This window comes from Zonotrichia albicollis, chromosome 16 (genome assembly GCF_047830755.1).
Source record: "Zonotrichia albicollis isolate bZonAlb1 chromosome 16, bZonAlb1.hap1, whole genome shotgun sequence".
Lineage (NCBI taxonomy): Eukaryota > Metazoa > Chordata > Aves > Passeriformes > Passerellidae > Zonotrichia > Zonotrichia albicollis.
The window spans coordinates 13,377,235-13,391,409 of NC_133834.1; the positions used below are offsets into that span (position 1 = coordinate 13,377,235).

The 14,175-nt window shown below is 51.5% G+C and overlaps 1 protein-coding gene across 5 annotated transcripts in view; it reads right to left on the bottom strand.

Annotated features, from left to right (window-relative positions):
• Positions 1-14,175, bottom strand: part of RHBDF1 (rhomboid 5 homolog 1) — a 35,624-nt gene that overhangs the window by 7,051 nt on the left and 14,398 nt on the right. For 3 of the 5 annotated variants that reach the window (XM_074552830.1, XM_074552829.1, XM_074552831.1), the window contains exons 3-9: positions 12,692-12,825; positions 10,545-10,649; positions 7,733-7,946; positions 5,530-5,736; positions 4,602-4,724; positions 4,300-4,460; positions 1,314-1,565 (exon numbers count right to left, since the gene is read on the bottom strand). In XM_074552830.1, coding sequence (XP_074408931.1) covers positions 1,314-1,565; positions 4,300-4,460; positions 4,602-4,724; positions 5,530-5,736; positions 7,733-7,946; positions 10,545-10,649; positions 12,692-12,825 — 1,196 coding nt within the window. The remainder of the gene's footprint in view (positions 1-1,313; positions 1,566-4,299; positions 4,461-4,601; positions 4,725-5,529; positions 5,737-7,732; positions 7,947-10,544; positions 10,650-12,691; positions 12,826-14,175) is intronic. The other 2 variants (XM_074552827.1, XM_074552828.1) reach the window with 2 other exon arrangements.

Sequence of the window (14,175 nt, forward strand, 5' to 3'; positions counted from 1 at the left end):
GCTCAGGGCACTCCAATATTTCTCTCTCTGCTCTGGGGTGCCCTGACCCCCAGGGCAGCACTGACTTTGACCCTCATTCATAGAGAAAGTTTCTTAGACTTCAAGACAGACTGGAATCCACAAAAGTGTGAAACAGATTATAGAGAGTAGTGTAGGTGGATCACTTAGGTGAGAAATTTAGGTTTTGGGATTTTTAGTCTGCTGTGGATGGAAGCAAGATGGAGGGCACAGGGTGTCATCCTGGGTTTTTTCTTCATGCTTTTTCTTTCTTCTTCTTCTTTATGGATTTGGGTAGCATTTTGTAATTGGGGAGAAAAGTCCGCATTGCAGCTCTTTGGGATCAGTTATTGGGTTAAAAGGGAAATAATCTAGGTGTCAGCTCTTAATTGGATAGTTTAGTCTTAAAAGACCTTGTAACAAGAGATTGTTGGCCATTTTGTGCCTTCTAATGAAAAGCTGCTGAACAGTCAGTCTCACAGCAGTGAGACTGTTTTACTGATAAGAAATAATAAACACCTGAGTCTGAACATGAATTACTGTCTCAAGTGCCTTCAGTCCAGACCTAGAAAAACCCATGACTGGTACCTGTCACAGACATATTTTATGAAAAATCCTCTTGCTAGGATCTTTTCTCCTGACAAGCTGAGAGGCCTCAGAAACGAAACATAAACAATGATTATCTGCTGCTGTGGAATGCAACAGGTGCATCTGTGATTGGTCTCATGTGGTTGTTTTTAATTAATGGCCAATCATGGTCAGCTGGCTCGGATTCTGTGGTCAGTCACAAGATTTTATTATCATTCCATTCTTTTCCTTGCTAGTTTTCTGATGAAATCCTTTCTTCTATTCTTTTAGCATAGTTTTAATATATGATTTTCTTTTGTAGTCCTTTATGTACAGTGGGAGTATGGTGGCCTTGGAATGTCAGGTCATCATTGGAACATGACAAGAATAGTGGAGAGTAGGCCTAGAATAAGGAGTCATGGGGAGTTGTAGTGGAATCATACTGTTAGTCCTGAGGTGTTTAGGAGAGCAGTGGCTGCTCCTAGGATGGGTCAGGAGCTAGGGTCTACTATGTGATAAGAATGTGCTTGGTGTGCCATTGAGAGTTAGATATTTTCTTGTCGGTAGAGGCTCAGTAGGAGCACGAATTATATTTTCTTTTAATATAATATATATCATAAAATAATAAATCAGCCTTCTGAAACATGGAGTCCAGATTCTCATCTCTTCCCTGCCAACAGCACCACATTTGGTGACCCCGAGTGAGGAACCACCCCCAAAACGGGGAACCCCCATAGCGCAGCTCCCACCTGTGGTCATCCATGTCCTCGATCTGCCGTTTGACGTAGCTGTCGATGCGCTTGCGGTAGGTCCTGTTGGTCAGCTTGCCCACCATGCCCAGCCCGTAGGGCCTCTTCTCCTTGGCAAAGAGCTTCCTGACGGGCACGGCGATGCGCTGCCCGCGCCGCTGCGGGCTCACGCTCACCACCTCCTGCCGCAGGCGCACCTTGGGCTGCGCCAGGGCCCCGTCCTTCTGCTTCCTCCAGCCACGCTCCAGGGGGCTGGAACAAAAGCAGGACACAAGTGGGGACCAGCCTTTGCATGGCCTCTGGTGGCAGCAGAGCCTCTGTGCCACCTGCTGATGGCAGACAAGGTGCCCTGAAGTTGTGTTTCAAAGGGTTGCACAGAGGCAAGAAAGGAAAGCACAGAAATGGCAGAAAGCACAGCAGTAGGGGACCAGCCTTTCCATGGCCTTTGGTGGCAGCAGAGCCTCTGTCTGTGCCACCCCCTTCAGGCTGGGCAGCAGCTGATGGCAAGGTGCCTGAAGCTGTGTTTCAAAGAGTTACACAGAGCCAGGACAGAAGTAAGGACCAGCCTTTCCGTGGCCTTTGGTGGCAGCAGAGCTTCTGTCTGTGCCACCCCCTCCAGGCTGGGCAGCAGCTGATGGCAGACAGGGTGCCCTGAAGTGGGAGCTGTATTTCAAGGGGTTGTACAGAGCCAGGAAAGAAAATCACAGAAGTGGCAGAAAACACAGAAGTAGGGACCAGCCTTTGCATGGTATTTGGTGGCAGCAGAGCCTCTGTCTGTACCACACTGATGGCAGACAAGGTGTCCTGAAGCTGTGTTCGAAAATCTTACACACAACCAGGACAGGAAAGCACAGAAGTGGCAGAAAGCACAGCAGCAGGGACCAGCCTTTCCATGGCCTTTGGTGGCAGCAGAGCCTCTGTCTGTCCCACCCACTCCAGCAGCCCTGAAGTGGGAGTTGTATTTTAAAGGGTAACACAGAGTCAGGACAGAAAAGCACAGAAGTGGCACAAAGCACAGCAAACACACGGAGAGTGGCACAAGGCTGCTGTGCCAAACTAAGCCCCATCACTGAGGAGCTCTCAAGGCTTTAAAGCTGCAGCCTGTTGGGCTGCAACAGCACCTCTGCAGCCTCAGGTGTGTCTGCTCCCTCCCCTACTTCAATCCTCTTACTCTGCCCTCTGCTATGAAATGGAAGTTTAGAATGGAGTTTAGCCCAGCAGTGGAAATACCCACCTTTAAATGTCACTTCAATATCTCACTTCAATGTCGCTGGACTGGCAAATTGGACAAAAGTGAATCCAAGCAGCTTCCCAGACCAAGAAAGCAGCACTGTCTTACAGAGGCTGCAAGCTGTACCAGCTACCTCTCCCAATATTTCTTCCATTCCTCCCTTACTTGTACCAATGTGTGCATTTTTCAGAATAAAGCAAAGCAGGCTTCATGAACACAATAAAAATCCTGAGCATCCCGAGCTAAAACAAGGCTTCTTTGTCAAAATAGATCTGATTAACATTGCACAGGTTACTGGTGAATAACACCTACTTTTTAAGACTCTATCACATCCAGATAAATTTGTATTTCCTTGCTCTTAGACAGCAGTGTGAAGGTCACATCTGCAGCACTCAGATCTAACCAAAAAAACCCAACTCCCTCCCATTTCCCCCTCCTCATTGCCTGGCCCTGCAGGACAGATGCTCCTGACACCTGCTCTAGTCCAGTGCACCTCCTCTGGCTTCCCAAATGTCCCACTCTGCACAAAGACAGTGCCTGTCAGAAGTGCTGAGAGAAAACAGCCAACAACCTTTCTTCTGAAACATGACTGGAGTGTCTGCAGAGATCATAACAGCTCTGAAGTACAGGCAAGCAGCAGCATAAGGGAGAATCTGAACCCCTGTAGCCAAAATACTGCTGGAAACTTCAGCTCTTTTCATATTGCACCTTGCAGACAATGCATTTGAATATCCCAACTTCCCCTTGGGAAGTCCTTCTGCAGCAGAAGGTGCAGGTTCCACTGCAGCCTGCTCCTGCCCAAGAGGTCAAGTGGTTTCTGTGGGGTGCACATGCTGCTTCCCAGTGTTTGCAGTGCTGGAAATCTCCCCATGCCCAAACAAACACCTCACCACGTGAAAGGACACCCAACTGTGACTCTGACAACAGCTCTCTGAAGGGTGAAAAAAATATATTTTCCTCAAGAAATAAAACTATTTAAGGAGATTCAAAGGGAACCAAGAAGACTGAAACCATCTCAGAGGAGTGACAACAAACTCCCACCATTTGTGCGTCCCCTTATGTTAAACTGAGTGAAGTTCTTGGAAACACTTGAAGGGAAAGTGCCAGCACAGCAAGACAGGCTGAGAGCAGCAGAACCACAACAAGGACCTCCCTGTCTGCTCCATGTTCACACCCAGCAGAGCTCTCTGCTGGGGTGAGCTGACTCGGAAGCAGCACAGAGCAATTACTCAGTACCAGTTACTCAGGTGGAAAAAATCCAGGCACACAGAACAGCACCACCCACATATTTGTAGGGCTCTCAGCACCAGTGCCACACCTTTCTCTCATTTCAAGTGAGGAATGCAGCCCAGCTTGACACACTGCAATGCTTCACCGCTCCTTGGAGCATGAGAACAGTTACTGGTGACTGTGGCAATGGCAACAGCTTTCTCACTTTTGCCCTCCATAGCCAAAGGCTGGGCCCTCAGCATCCTTACAGTTGGTTTAAGTGTCTTTTGCTTCCTCAAGGCATGATACAATCTCTGAAACACATTACTATGAAGCTGGAAGTTGCTGGAGAAGTGGCCTCAGAGTCACCTTTCACATCATGGGTCGCTGGGGCAGGAGGTCTTCAGGTGGATTTAAAGAAAACCCATCCCTGCACTGCTCTGAGCCCTGCACCAAGCACCCACAGCACTCACATCTTGGCTTCCCCACTCCAAACAGGTTGGCTACCCCATGTTAAGCTTTGGCAGCTACCATGAAGATACTCACAGTAGTAAGTGGCTTCTCTCAAGCTCATTTTTGTCCAAAGCACCTCCTGTGAGATCTGTCTGATCTGGAGGTTTCACCTCCGCATCTTTGATGGCAGCTTCTGACGGCGACTCGAACACTTCATCGGGGTAAGTGGAGAGCTCCTCATGAAGGACTCCTTCCTGGGCAGACAGACAGCAGCCCCATCAGAAGAAGCCAACATCCCACCTGAGAGAGCAGTGCTGCTCTCTGCAACACACAGTCCTGCCAGAACCAGAGTCCTGCTCTGCCTTTGGCAGCACCACGCCAGACCTGCCCCTCACCCGAGCGAAGAAGGACGTGTCGAGCTCATCTGGGAAATCCACCGTGTCCTCCTCCAGGAAGCTGGCGGGGGTGAAGCTGCGCCGCTGGGCCCTCCTCAGGGTGCTGTCCTTCACAGAGCGGCCCTGCAGCCAGGGACAGGGACATGGGGCACTGCCAGCACCTCACAAACCCGCCCCAGCCAGGGTACAGGCAGCCCACATGCTGAGCTTGGTTGGAGCACAGCAGATTGATGTGTGACACCTTTCTGGTGAGATACAGCTGTCACTCCACTTCTAAACCCACAGCACCCACCTCCAGGCTTGCCTCTTGCTCCTCTAGCACATATTGGACAATGTGTCCGGCCAAACCACAGTGATGGCTGCTAATGGACACAACAAAAAGGATGGAGAGACCTCTTTCACCCACGGGAACCAAGAGAGCTCCCCCTGGGAGTTCTCTGCTTTTACCCCTCTGTGCTCTCAGAGGCATATCCATGTCCGCAGTGACCACACCAGGTGCCAATATTCAAATCTGAGCACCTATTGGTTTGACCGCAGCATCCCAAAAAAACTCACTTCCTTTCAAACCAGGACACTTGTACAGCAAGAGCCTCTGGTATTTCTGCTCTTCCCTGGCTGCTTACCAGGTGCACATGGACCACCCAAAAGTCCAGAACAGGCTGAACTGGACCTGCTAGAATACTGAGGCTGCTGTCCATGGGAATCAAAGTCCCCAGGCCAACACAGAAAAATCAAGACCCGTACCAAAACCGAACCACCATCCCCACTTCCTTGCCAATCCTGCCTCCTGTACACTTGGCCGAAACCCACCAGGAGGTGACTCCATTTCCTCCCTCCACCACAGCTCTCCCCACCCCTCTGCTGAGCAGCTCCTTGCCCACATCCAGGGCAGAGACCCCCGTGGTCCATGCCCTGCAGCAGGCAGTACCTTGACCAGCGCGGCGGCCGCCCGGAAGCTCATTTTGGCCACGGACTCGCGCTTGCGGCGCCGCGGGAGGCGGTTGAAGCCGGAGCGGGAGCTGGTGAAGGAGCAGAGCGAGGTGGCCCCGGGGGTGATGGGCGTGTGGGGGATGCTGCAGCCGTCCGTGTCCTCGGCCATCCGGAACGCCCGGCCCCGCGCCAGGGGGTCGATGATCTGCCGAGAGGAGCAGCCCGTCAGCCCAGCCACCCCCAAAGCCTGTCCTGCCAAACCTCCTCTCTCCTCATGGCTCCAGGGACTGACCAGGAACCAGCCTGCAGGGACCAACAAGCAATTCTACAATAGGAATAACCTAATGTTTGTTTTTTTTCTTTTGCTAGTATTGACTATTGTCAACCAGTCCATTCCAGTACCTCACATAAAACTCCAACCCTCCTCCAGCCCTTCCTAAGCTGCCACAGACATCTTTTATGAAAAATCCTTTCCTTAGGATTTTTCCTTCTGAGAAGCTGGAGGCCTCAGGAACAAAATGTAAACATTGATTATCTGCTGCTGTGGAATGCAACAGGTGCATCTGTGATTGGTCTCATGTCATTGTTTTTAATTAATGGCCAATCACAGTCAGCTGGATCGGACTTTTTGTCCAAAACCCAAGCCTTTATCATTCTTTCTTTTTCTATTCTTAGCTAGCCTTCTGATGAAATCCTTTCTTCTATTCTTTTAGTATAGTTTTAATATAATATATATCATAAAATAATAAATCAGCCTTCTGAAATATGGAGTCAGATCCTCGTCTCTTCCCTTATCCTCAGACCCCTGTGAACACAGTCACACTAAGCTCTTGGTTTCATTGTCTCCCATGCCAATGAGCTCAACAGTCAGAGAATGTGCTGCCTAAATAGGAGTCTGAGAAATCCCTAAAAACAGAAATGTTCTTTCTTTAGTTAGTTTCCTTCCTGATACTGGGCAGCCCAGGACTTAAGCAGTTTCCTGTTATCCTGTTGAAACTATACTGTATATTTACATCTGCTTCCATTAATTAAATTTAACAGCTGGATAAAGCAGGCAAGCTTCCAGGAGCTGCAAGCCCTTCTTTGGGACTCCTCAGGCCAGTGCTCTCACTTATTCCAAACATACGAATCAACGTAATGAAAATATTGCCTTCAGCTACAAACCTTGCTCTGTCCTTACATCATCACAGCTGTGGTTTCCATAAGACCTCTGTGCTTTATCCCAAGGTTTTACGAGCTTTTTTAATCCACAGTTGCACACTCAACAGGAAGCTTAATGGGCTCACACCTACTGACACCACGTTCTGATTTAATGTTAGCCCAGATACAGCTCAACAATATTTCTAAGACTCCTGTGAGCAAATATTAGGTGCAAGACATTTAACAGAAAAGAAGACAACAAGGCAAAATGTGATTGAAAATTTCACTACACTCTCCTCTGCTTTAGTGCTGCCACCAGGCTGCAGGTCACAGACTGACCTGCTTTGGAAGGAATTGTTTTCCCACTCACTCAGTAAAGCCCAGCCACCAACCACACCAATTAGTGTCACTGAGAGGAGCAGTGGGAAGAGCTGGATATTGTGGTTAGTTCTGGTCACTGCATGTGCTCATCTGGGCCCTGCCCCCTTGGGTCACACTTAAAAGTAATGAGCAGGAGGCAGCACCAAACCCAGGTGCCCTTTGCAGACACTCAAAACCACTTCTGAGGACCCATAAGCAGGGCTATAGCACCACTGATGCAGCACTTTTCAAAGTCCTAAAATATAACCAGGTTTCTATGGGGACAGTAGCTGTGCTACAGCCTACATTCTGCTTGGGGCAGAGCAAATGTCCCCAGTGATTCCAGCCCTGATACTGCACATCCAACATAGCAGAACCCAATTCTGTCCTTCAAAATGGCAGCAGAAAGCCTGAGCTGAGAGCTGCTACTCATGCTGCACACCCCTGATCACCAGAGTCACAGCATGACAAACACAGCTCTGAGCCACCACAACAGCTGAGGGATCTCAGCCAATAAGACTGGTGGGGAGAGAGAGCTGCCAAACTGTACCTGGGCTGTGAGAAGTGTCTGAGCACAGAGCCCAGACGTGCCGGGGCAGAGCTCAGCCCGCAGACAGGTCACGGCTGCCAACGCGCTGAACGCAGCGAGCAGGGAGCTCAGCCATGGCCCTGCCTCTGTCCCTCTGTCCCAGCTCACTCACCTTCTGCATGCCCAGCTGGCAGGGCCCCACGTAGAGAGGAGGAGGGGTCTCTGTGCTGGTCAGAGAAATGTTGTCCTGGCTGGGCAGGTCCATCTCCCGGATGACCTGAGGCTTGAGCTTCCCGTAGCGCAGGCTGCAGTGCCGCAGGCTCTTCCTCTGCCATTTCTGAGTGGCATCGCTGTCTTTGCTCACCCCAAACCAGTCTGCTGTGCCTCTGAAAGATGCCAGCAGACAAGTGCTAAGGAGAAGGATGTTTGCTTGGACTGTGCAGGTGAAAAGACAAAGCCCTGGTGGTCACTTCCAGCCCACCCCAATTCAAAGACAGAACTCTTGCCCAGGAGCATCTCACAGCTTGTCCTCAACCTGACAGATGCTGGCCAGAAATGTTTGACCATCAACAGCATTCTGTCTCTTAAGACAGAAGAAAAATGACAGGAGATATTCACTGTGGGCAAAGGACAGTTTGTTCCGAGTTTTTCTAAAAATAAAGGAAAAGAAATGATACAGAAATTCAGAAAATAACTTGGTGAAAGGTGTTTTACTTTAAAAACCATCTATTGCACACACTTACCATCTTCAGGCCAGCTCTAGGTCCCCATTGTGAGACTGTACTGTTTCACAGCTCTGTGACTTGTCCCAAAACCACCAGAAATCTCTTTTCTGTCCCAGCCTCCCCTCCACACTCCCAGAACCTCCCTAACTTCTCCATCTCATGCTGCAGGGTTTCTAACCTCCTCTAGGGTAGCACAAAGAGCAAAACTTGCTGCAGTTCTGGTCTCTGCAAAGGCAGACACACACACTTCTAAGCTGCTGGTTGCAGAAGCAGGAGCACAAGGCTGCAGCCACGAGGCAGGTTTGCTGCCAAGTGCCTGCTGCCACAGAAGAGCAGTGGATCAGAAGCAAAATCCCAGGAAGGCAGGGAGGGATCAGGATAAGTCAGACTAAAAGCCTATTTCAAATCCTGCAGGACAGCTGGTACCCTAAACTTGCAGGGGTCATGGCAGCCCTGCCAAGCAGTTCCCACCATGGCTGATCCATCCTCAGGAGATGACAAGCTGTCCCAGCCTGCAGACTGGCCCAGGTGTGGAAACCTGAAAGTGCAAGCCAAATCCAAACCCCTGGCCTCAGCCCCCCTGCTCAGAGGCAGGATCTCCAGCTGCTGAGAAGCAAGACCTCACAGATCACAAAGAGAGCGTTAAAATACACACTGGAGTAAAGGCTGGGATAAATCCAGAATTAGGCCACACAGGGGAACTGAGATAGTGCAATGGAGACAGGAAATTAATCCTGTGGTTTTGAACCCTTCCAAGCAAAAACCCTACCAACCAACAGGTGAAGGTGCTCTGCCACCATGTCAAAAGGTGTGTTGGAAATCCACAGCCTTGCTGGCTAAAACCCAAATGCCACCAGCAAGTCAACGTGCCAGCCTTTGGAGATGGGGCTATGTGAAAATCGTGGGGCACCTCTGTGCTCCCACAGACCCACATCTCCTTGGAGCAATCTTCCTCTCCACCCAGAGCAAAGGCGCAGGGCCAGCCCCTGCCCTGACAGACCCACCAAGCCCATAGCACAGAGGCCAAGCTGCCCTGGCACAACACACACCTCACAGAACAGCCTGAGCACTCAGAGGGCTCCCCGCAGACTGCTGTAACCAGGACTGCAACAGCAAGGTGACCTTGGGTGACAAGCCCCTACACAGGGCCTCAAAGGGAGAGGGGCTGAGGGTGACTTGGGCCCATATGAGCCTCAGAGATCTCCAAAGCTGTGCTCCCACTGGTCTGAAAGGACAAGCACCACCACAGCTGCTGGCACTGTGAGGAACACTCCAGAACTGCCAGAGACCACTGCTGGGCCAGGGCCAGGGTGAAGAGCTGTCCCACCCCACCCCTGATCATAGCCAAAATAATCCACTAAAGAGTTTATGGCACCCTGGGAAGATGCTGAATGCCTCTGTTCAGCTGGAGAACTCCATCACGTCCTATGGAGTCCCCAGGGCACTGTAACAACCAACATCAGAGTCAGCTGTCCCTCTTCTGCCACGATGAGCCAAGCAGCCCTGAAAGCCAAACACAAGCAGCCCCAAAGGTGTGACAGTGCCAGAGTGGCAGCAGGCCAAGGGCAGGATGGTAAGACAGGAATACAGGGCAGTAGGTCCAAGTCACACTGTCTGTCTGGTTTAAAAGTTTCCTAAGCTCTAGATTTGGGGTGATGGTCAATGGGCCCGTTGTGCCCTGGACTCCTGGAGTGGCTCATCTCCTTGGTGCTAAGCAAACCTCCACCTCAAAAAGAAGACAGTCACATTTGCATTAGAAAAAGCCATGATGTCAACAGGGAAAGAGTGGATGCTGTATTCCATTCATCAGCTCTGAGCTCCTCTGGACAAACACAACAGCATCTGTTTGGTGCTGCTTCCACTCCTTCCCCTCCTGCCCCAAGAAGGCTTTGGGGCCAACATATGCTGCACTGCTGCCAGCAAAGGCAGGCTGGGCTGAGTCTGCCCTGGGGAGATATTCCAGCTATGGTGAACACCAGGAGGTTGACAGCTTGTTAGGAAAGGCAGGAGGGAGTGAGGCTGGCGGGTGGACAGCTTGTTAGTCCATGCTACTTATTGACAGCTGCCTACACATTTAGTAGGAGTGACAATTGTTCTCTGTTAGAGGCACACATGAACTCTCTCACTCTGCCTGTCTGTAGGCCTCTTGGGCAGCCCTGGGAAGGCAATGTGCTCTCAGCAGCAGGCAGCCTCTGCGCAGTTCACAACAGCCCTGGCACACACATGCAGGGTGGGTGTCACACTCAGTGCTACCAGTACCTGAAGAACGATCGGGGCAGGGACTGCCGCTTTCGCAGGGAGCTCCTGCCCCCCCGGCGCCCGCCCGCGGGCAGGGTCTGACTCCTCTGAAACCGAACCTGCCTGCTGCAAAGAAAAGAGAGCTGAGGGCAAGGAACCTCCAGGGCTCTGGAGAGGAGCAGCCACTGCATCTCCTTCCACAGCCCATGGGCAGCAGTGGCGCCCCACTGCACGTGACAGTGGCCTGAGCTGAGAGCACGACCTAAGAAAAACAACCAAGCTCAAGCCACACAGCAGCAGCATCTTTGAGCCCAGGAGGCTGCTGAATCCTCTTGGTGCACCTGTGACATGTGTCTCACATTGCTCTGGAAGGTACCAGGGGTACTGCCATCCCTCTCAGCTCCCCTGTAAGAACTGCCTTCTTCAGCTACAGATTCCACAGCTGGCTCTGGACACCAGTGTGAATCCATGGAGGTATCAGCAGGCTGAGATATGATCTGCTTAGAGACAGGTCACTGGTGCCCTGACAGGATCTTGCCTGGTGAACAAGTCCATCTGTGGCCCATCTGCTGCTTTGCATGGACATCTCAGACACCCTGGAAGACTGGAAATGGTGTTAGATGCTTTCATATGAATCACTCCCATGCCTTGTTCTGGACTACACAGGCTTGACATTATGTTCATAGTTGATCTGTGTCCTCCAGGGAAGATGATATGGAGTCCTGCTGCAGTTTCACATTCTGTGTATTCTGAGGGCTGTGTTAAACAGAAAACTTGGCAGTCCGCCTTCCTGGACTCACAAAACAAATCCCAAAACACAATTTAGGGATGTATGGTCTGCATTCTCCACTGTATTCCTAGCTCTGCTAAATGGAAAACAGGGATTTAGGCCTTGATACTTTCCATTTCCCTGGCCTTGTTTCTGATCCACTCATTTCATGCTTTTATTGCCAGTGTTGTGTAACATGTGCATCTCCTGCAGTTCTGCTCCTTGTTAAGTCCTTCCCAAAGTAAATCTGTCACAGTAGCACCAAAGCAGTTCCCATTTCCTCACTCCCCTACATACAAACTGCATGTTGTGAGGACTTCTGGGACAGGTTAGCCAGGTTTTTCTACCCAGTGCTTCTTGTCAGGGCCTCCACAGCACCCTCCCAGGATATCCTCTCATCCTTGACGTGCTCTTGCCTAGCTGTCCTGGCAAGGAACACGTCAGGAGCAAGGAGGCAAGGGAGGAGGCAGAGTAGGTGGGCAAGGACAGCCTCAGCAGCCCCAGAGGCTGCCCACGGCCCTGAAAAGAGCAGACACCACTTCACAGGCTCAGCTCTCCCAGCCTCACAAGAAGCAGGATCAGAGTGGGCTGATGCAGGAGAGCTGCAGCACCAAGAAGGTCTGAGGCAAAGGAAAACAGTGTGTGGGAGATGTCCCAGAGCTGGAAAGCTGCTCCTCTGTGAGGGGGCGAAGCCTGGCTGGCTGAAAGTACCCCTGACCCCTGGAGCTCCAGGGATGCTCCTGGGATCCAGGCCGGCCTGACACACTGCCAGAGACAGAAATGAGCCATCTCAGGAGGGAAGCTGGGAGAGCCACTCCCTCTGGGCAAACTGGGATAAGCCTTTGCCATGGTGAGGGAAAGAGCATCCAGCTCTGTGTGGCCATGTGTCCAGAGTCTCATAATGACAACCTTTGCAGGAGAGGGACACAGGACCAGAGCAGCCTCTGCCTGCTCTCCACCACCCCTCAGTGCCATCTCAAGGACCTACCAGTGCTAGGAGCCAAGATGCTGAGAGCCCTGCACAGCTCCAATGGGCTTCTGCCTCCCCCAGCAACCATGTGCTCTCAGACACTGCACCAAAGCACGCCCAGCACACCCCACCTACAGTCACAGCTAAACATCAGGGCCTGACACATCCTGTTACTGAGAAACAGCCTCCCCAGGGCATGGGGGCAGCCAGAATCTGTCTGTAAGTGGCAAACACCATTCATTATCCTGGTCACCAGCATCTTCCTCCCAGGACTTTCCTCCTCATGCACTACGGACAGGCTGCACAGCACCACTGGGCTTCTACACTGGGGTCCAACCTGCACCCACCCTCCCACCGCCTCCCAAGGCAATGAGGGACTGCAGGATGGCAGGACGCAGTGCAGCAGGCCCCAGGAGCTCCGTGCCTCACCTCTTGATGGTCTGGGTGATGGAGGTCTGGCGCTGCAGCCCCGCTCTCCTGGTGGGGTCGTGCGGCAGGGACGGCGCGCGGCTGTTGTCGGCCGGCATGCTCACGCTCCGCAGGAACGCCTGGCGCCGCGTCGGCTGCGAGGGAAGGGAGGGAGCCAGAGTCAGACATCTGGGGTGGGCAGGTCAAAGATTCAACATGGACTGCCTGAGCTCCTGCAGCACATCATCCTCCTGGCTGCTGGCTGCCCAAACCACACTCTCCTAGGCTGCTCCACAAGGTCAAGGCAATAGGCCGCTTCACAAGGTCAAGAGAAGCGCAGTCAGGGCGATTTGCTTCTTAAGTGGCTCTGGAGCTGCACTAAAAGCCTGTGAGAGCTGTGGGTGGGTCTGCAGTTGCTGCCTGGTGCAGCCTAAGCAAGCTGGGAAAGGCTTTATTCATAGCCTAGCTGCCTGGGCACACTGACATGTCATGGCTAAATGTCACCTACCAAATGTGACACAACTCACCACGCTGCTCTCAGCTCACACAACTGCCTCTCCAGGGCTGCTCTGGATTTCATTTTTATCAGCTCAGCAGAGACATCAAGTCCCATTTGTACAGGGCAGGCTGAGCAGACTGCCCCTCTGGCAAGGGAAGCTCTGATCGATCCTCTGGTCAGACACTGTCTCTGCCTCAAGACTACTTCAGCCTCTCTAGCCCAGAAAGATAATGATTTCCACTTACATTAACAGTTTTGATATCTTTTATGTAAAAGCAGCGCACAGATACTCAGGTTGTAAGTCAGAGGTGCACACAATGCACTCTTATCCTGATAGCCTGGGCTGTGCAGAGAACATCACTTCCACCAGTTTCCATCATAAGCACAGAGTGTCCTTCCAGGTGCCCAGCTGGATTTAGAGATTCCAGATAGGGCAAGGATCCATCAGAGCCTTAAATAATTCATTCAGAAAGTTTCAACTTGCACTGGTAAAACCCTGAACTCCACTTCTAATCCCTACAGACTGACCTCCAAACCCTTTTGAATCCCTGGATCACAGAATGAAGAAGAGGACAGTTCTTGCTGTTCCAAGTGCAATAGAAGTTCTGTCTTAACACAAGCTTGTCCTCAGCCCCCTCCAGGGAAGCTCCATTTCTCTAATGACTAAACTTTTTTCACATAAGTGACTGAACCCAGGCCCTGTGCACACCCATGGAGCTGAGCAGCAAGAACCCTCTGGCTCTGCCTTCAGTGCACAGAGTCTCTGCTCCTGCAGCAAGGCCACACAAGCAGCCAGCATTCATACCCAGGTCTCATCCCTACAGCAGGTTTTAATACCTTGTAGCAGCTATTCCTGATATTCTCCCTATCCCCAGCACAAATGAGGGTGTTTGACTCTCATGCTTTGCACTGCTCCTATTAACCTATCACCTCATCTCCACTTCAGCACTCCTCAATGTTATGTATTTCCCATCCCACATGGTCCTCCTGTGTTCCTCCTGCTGCT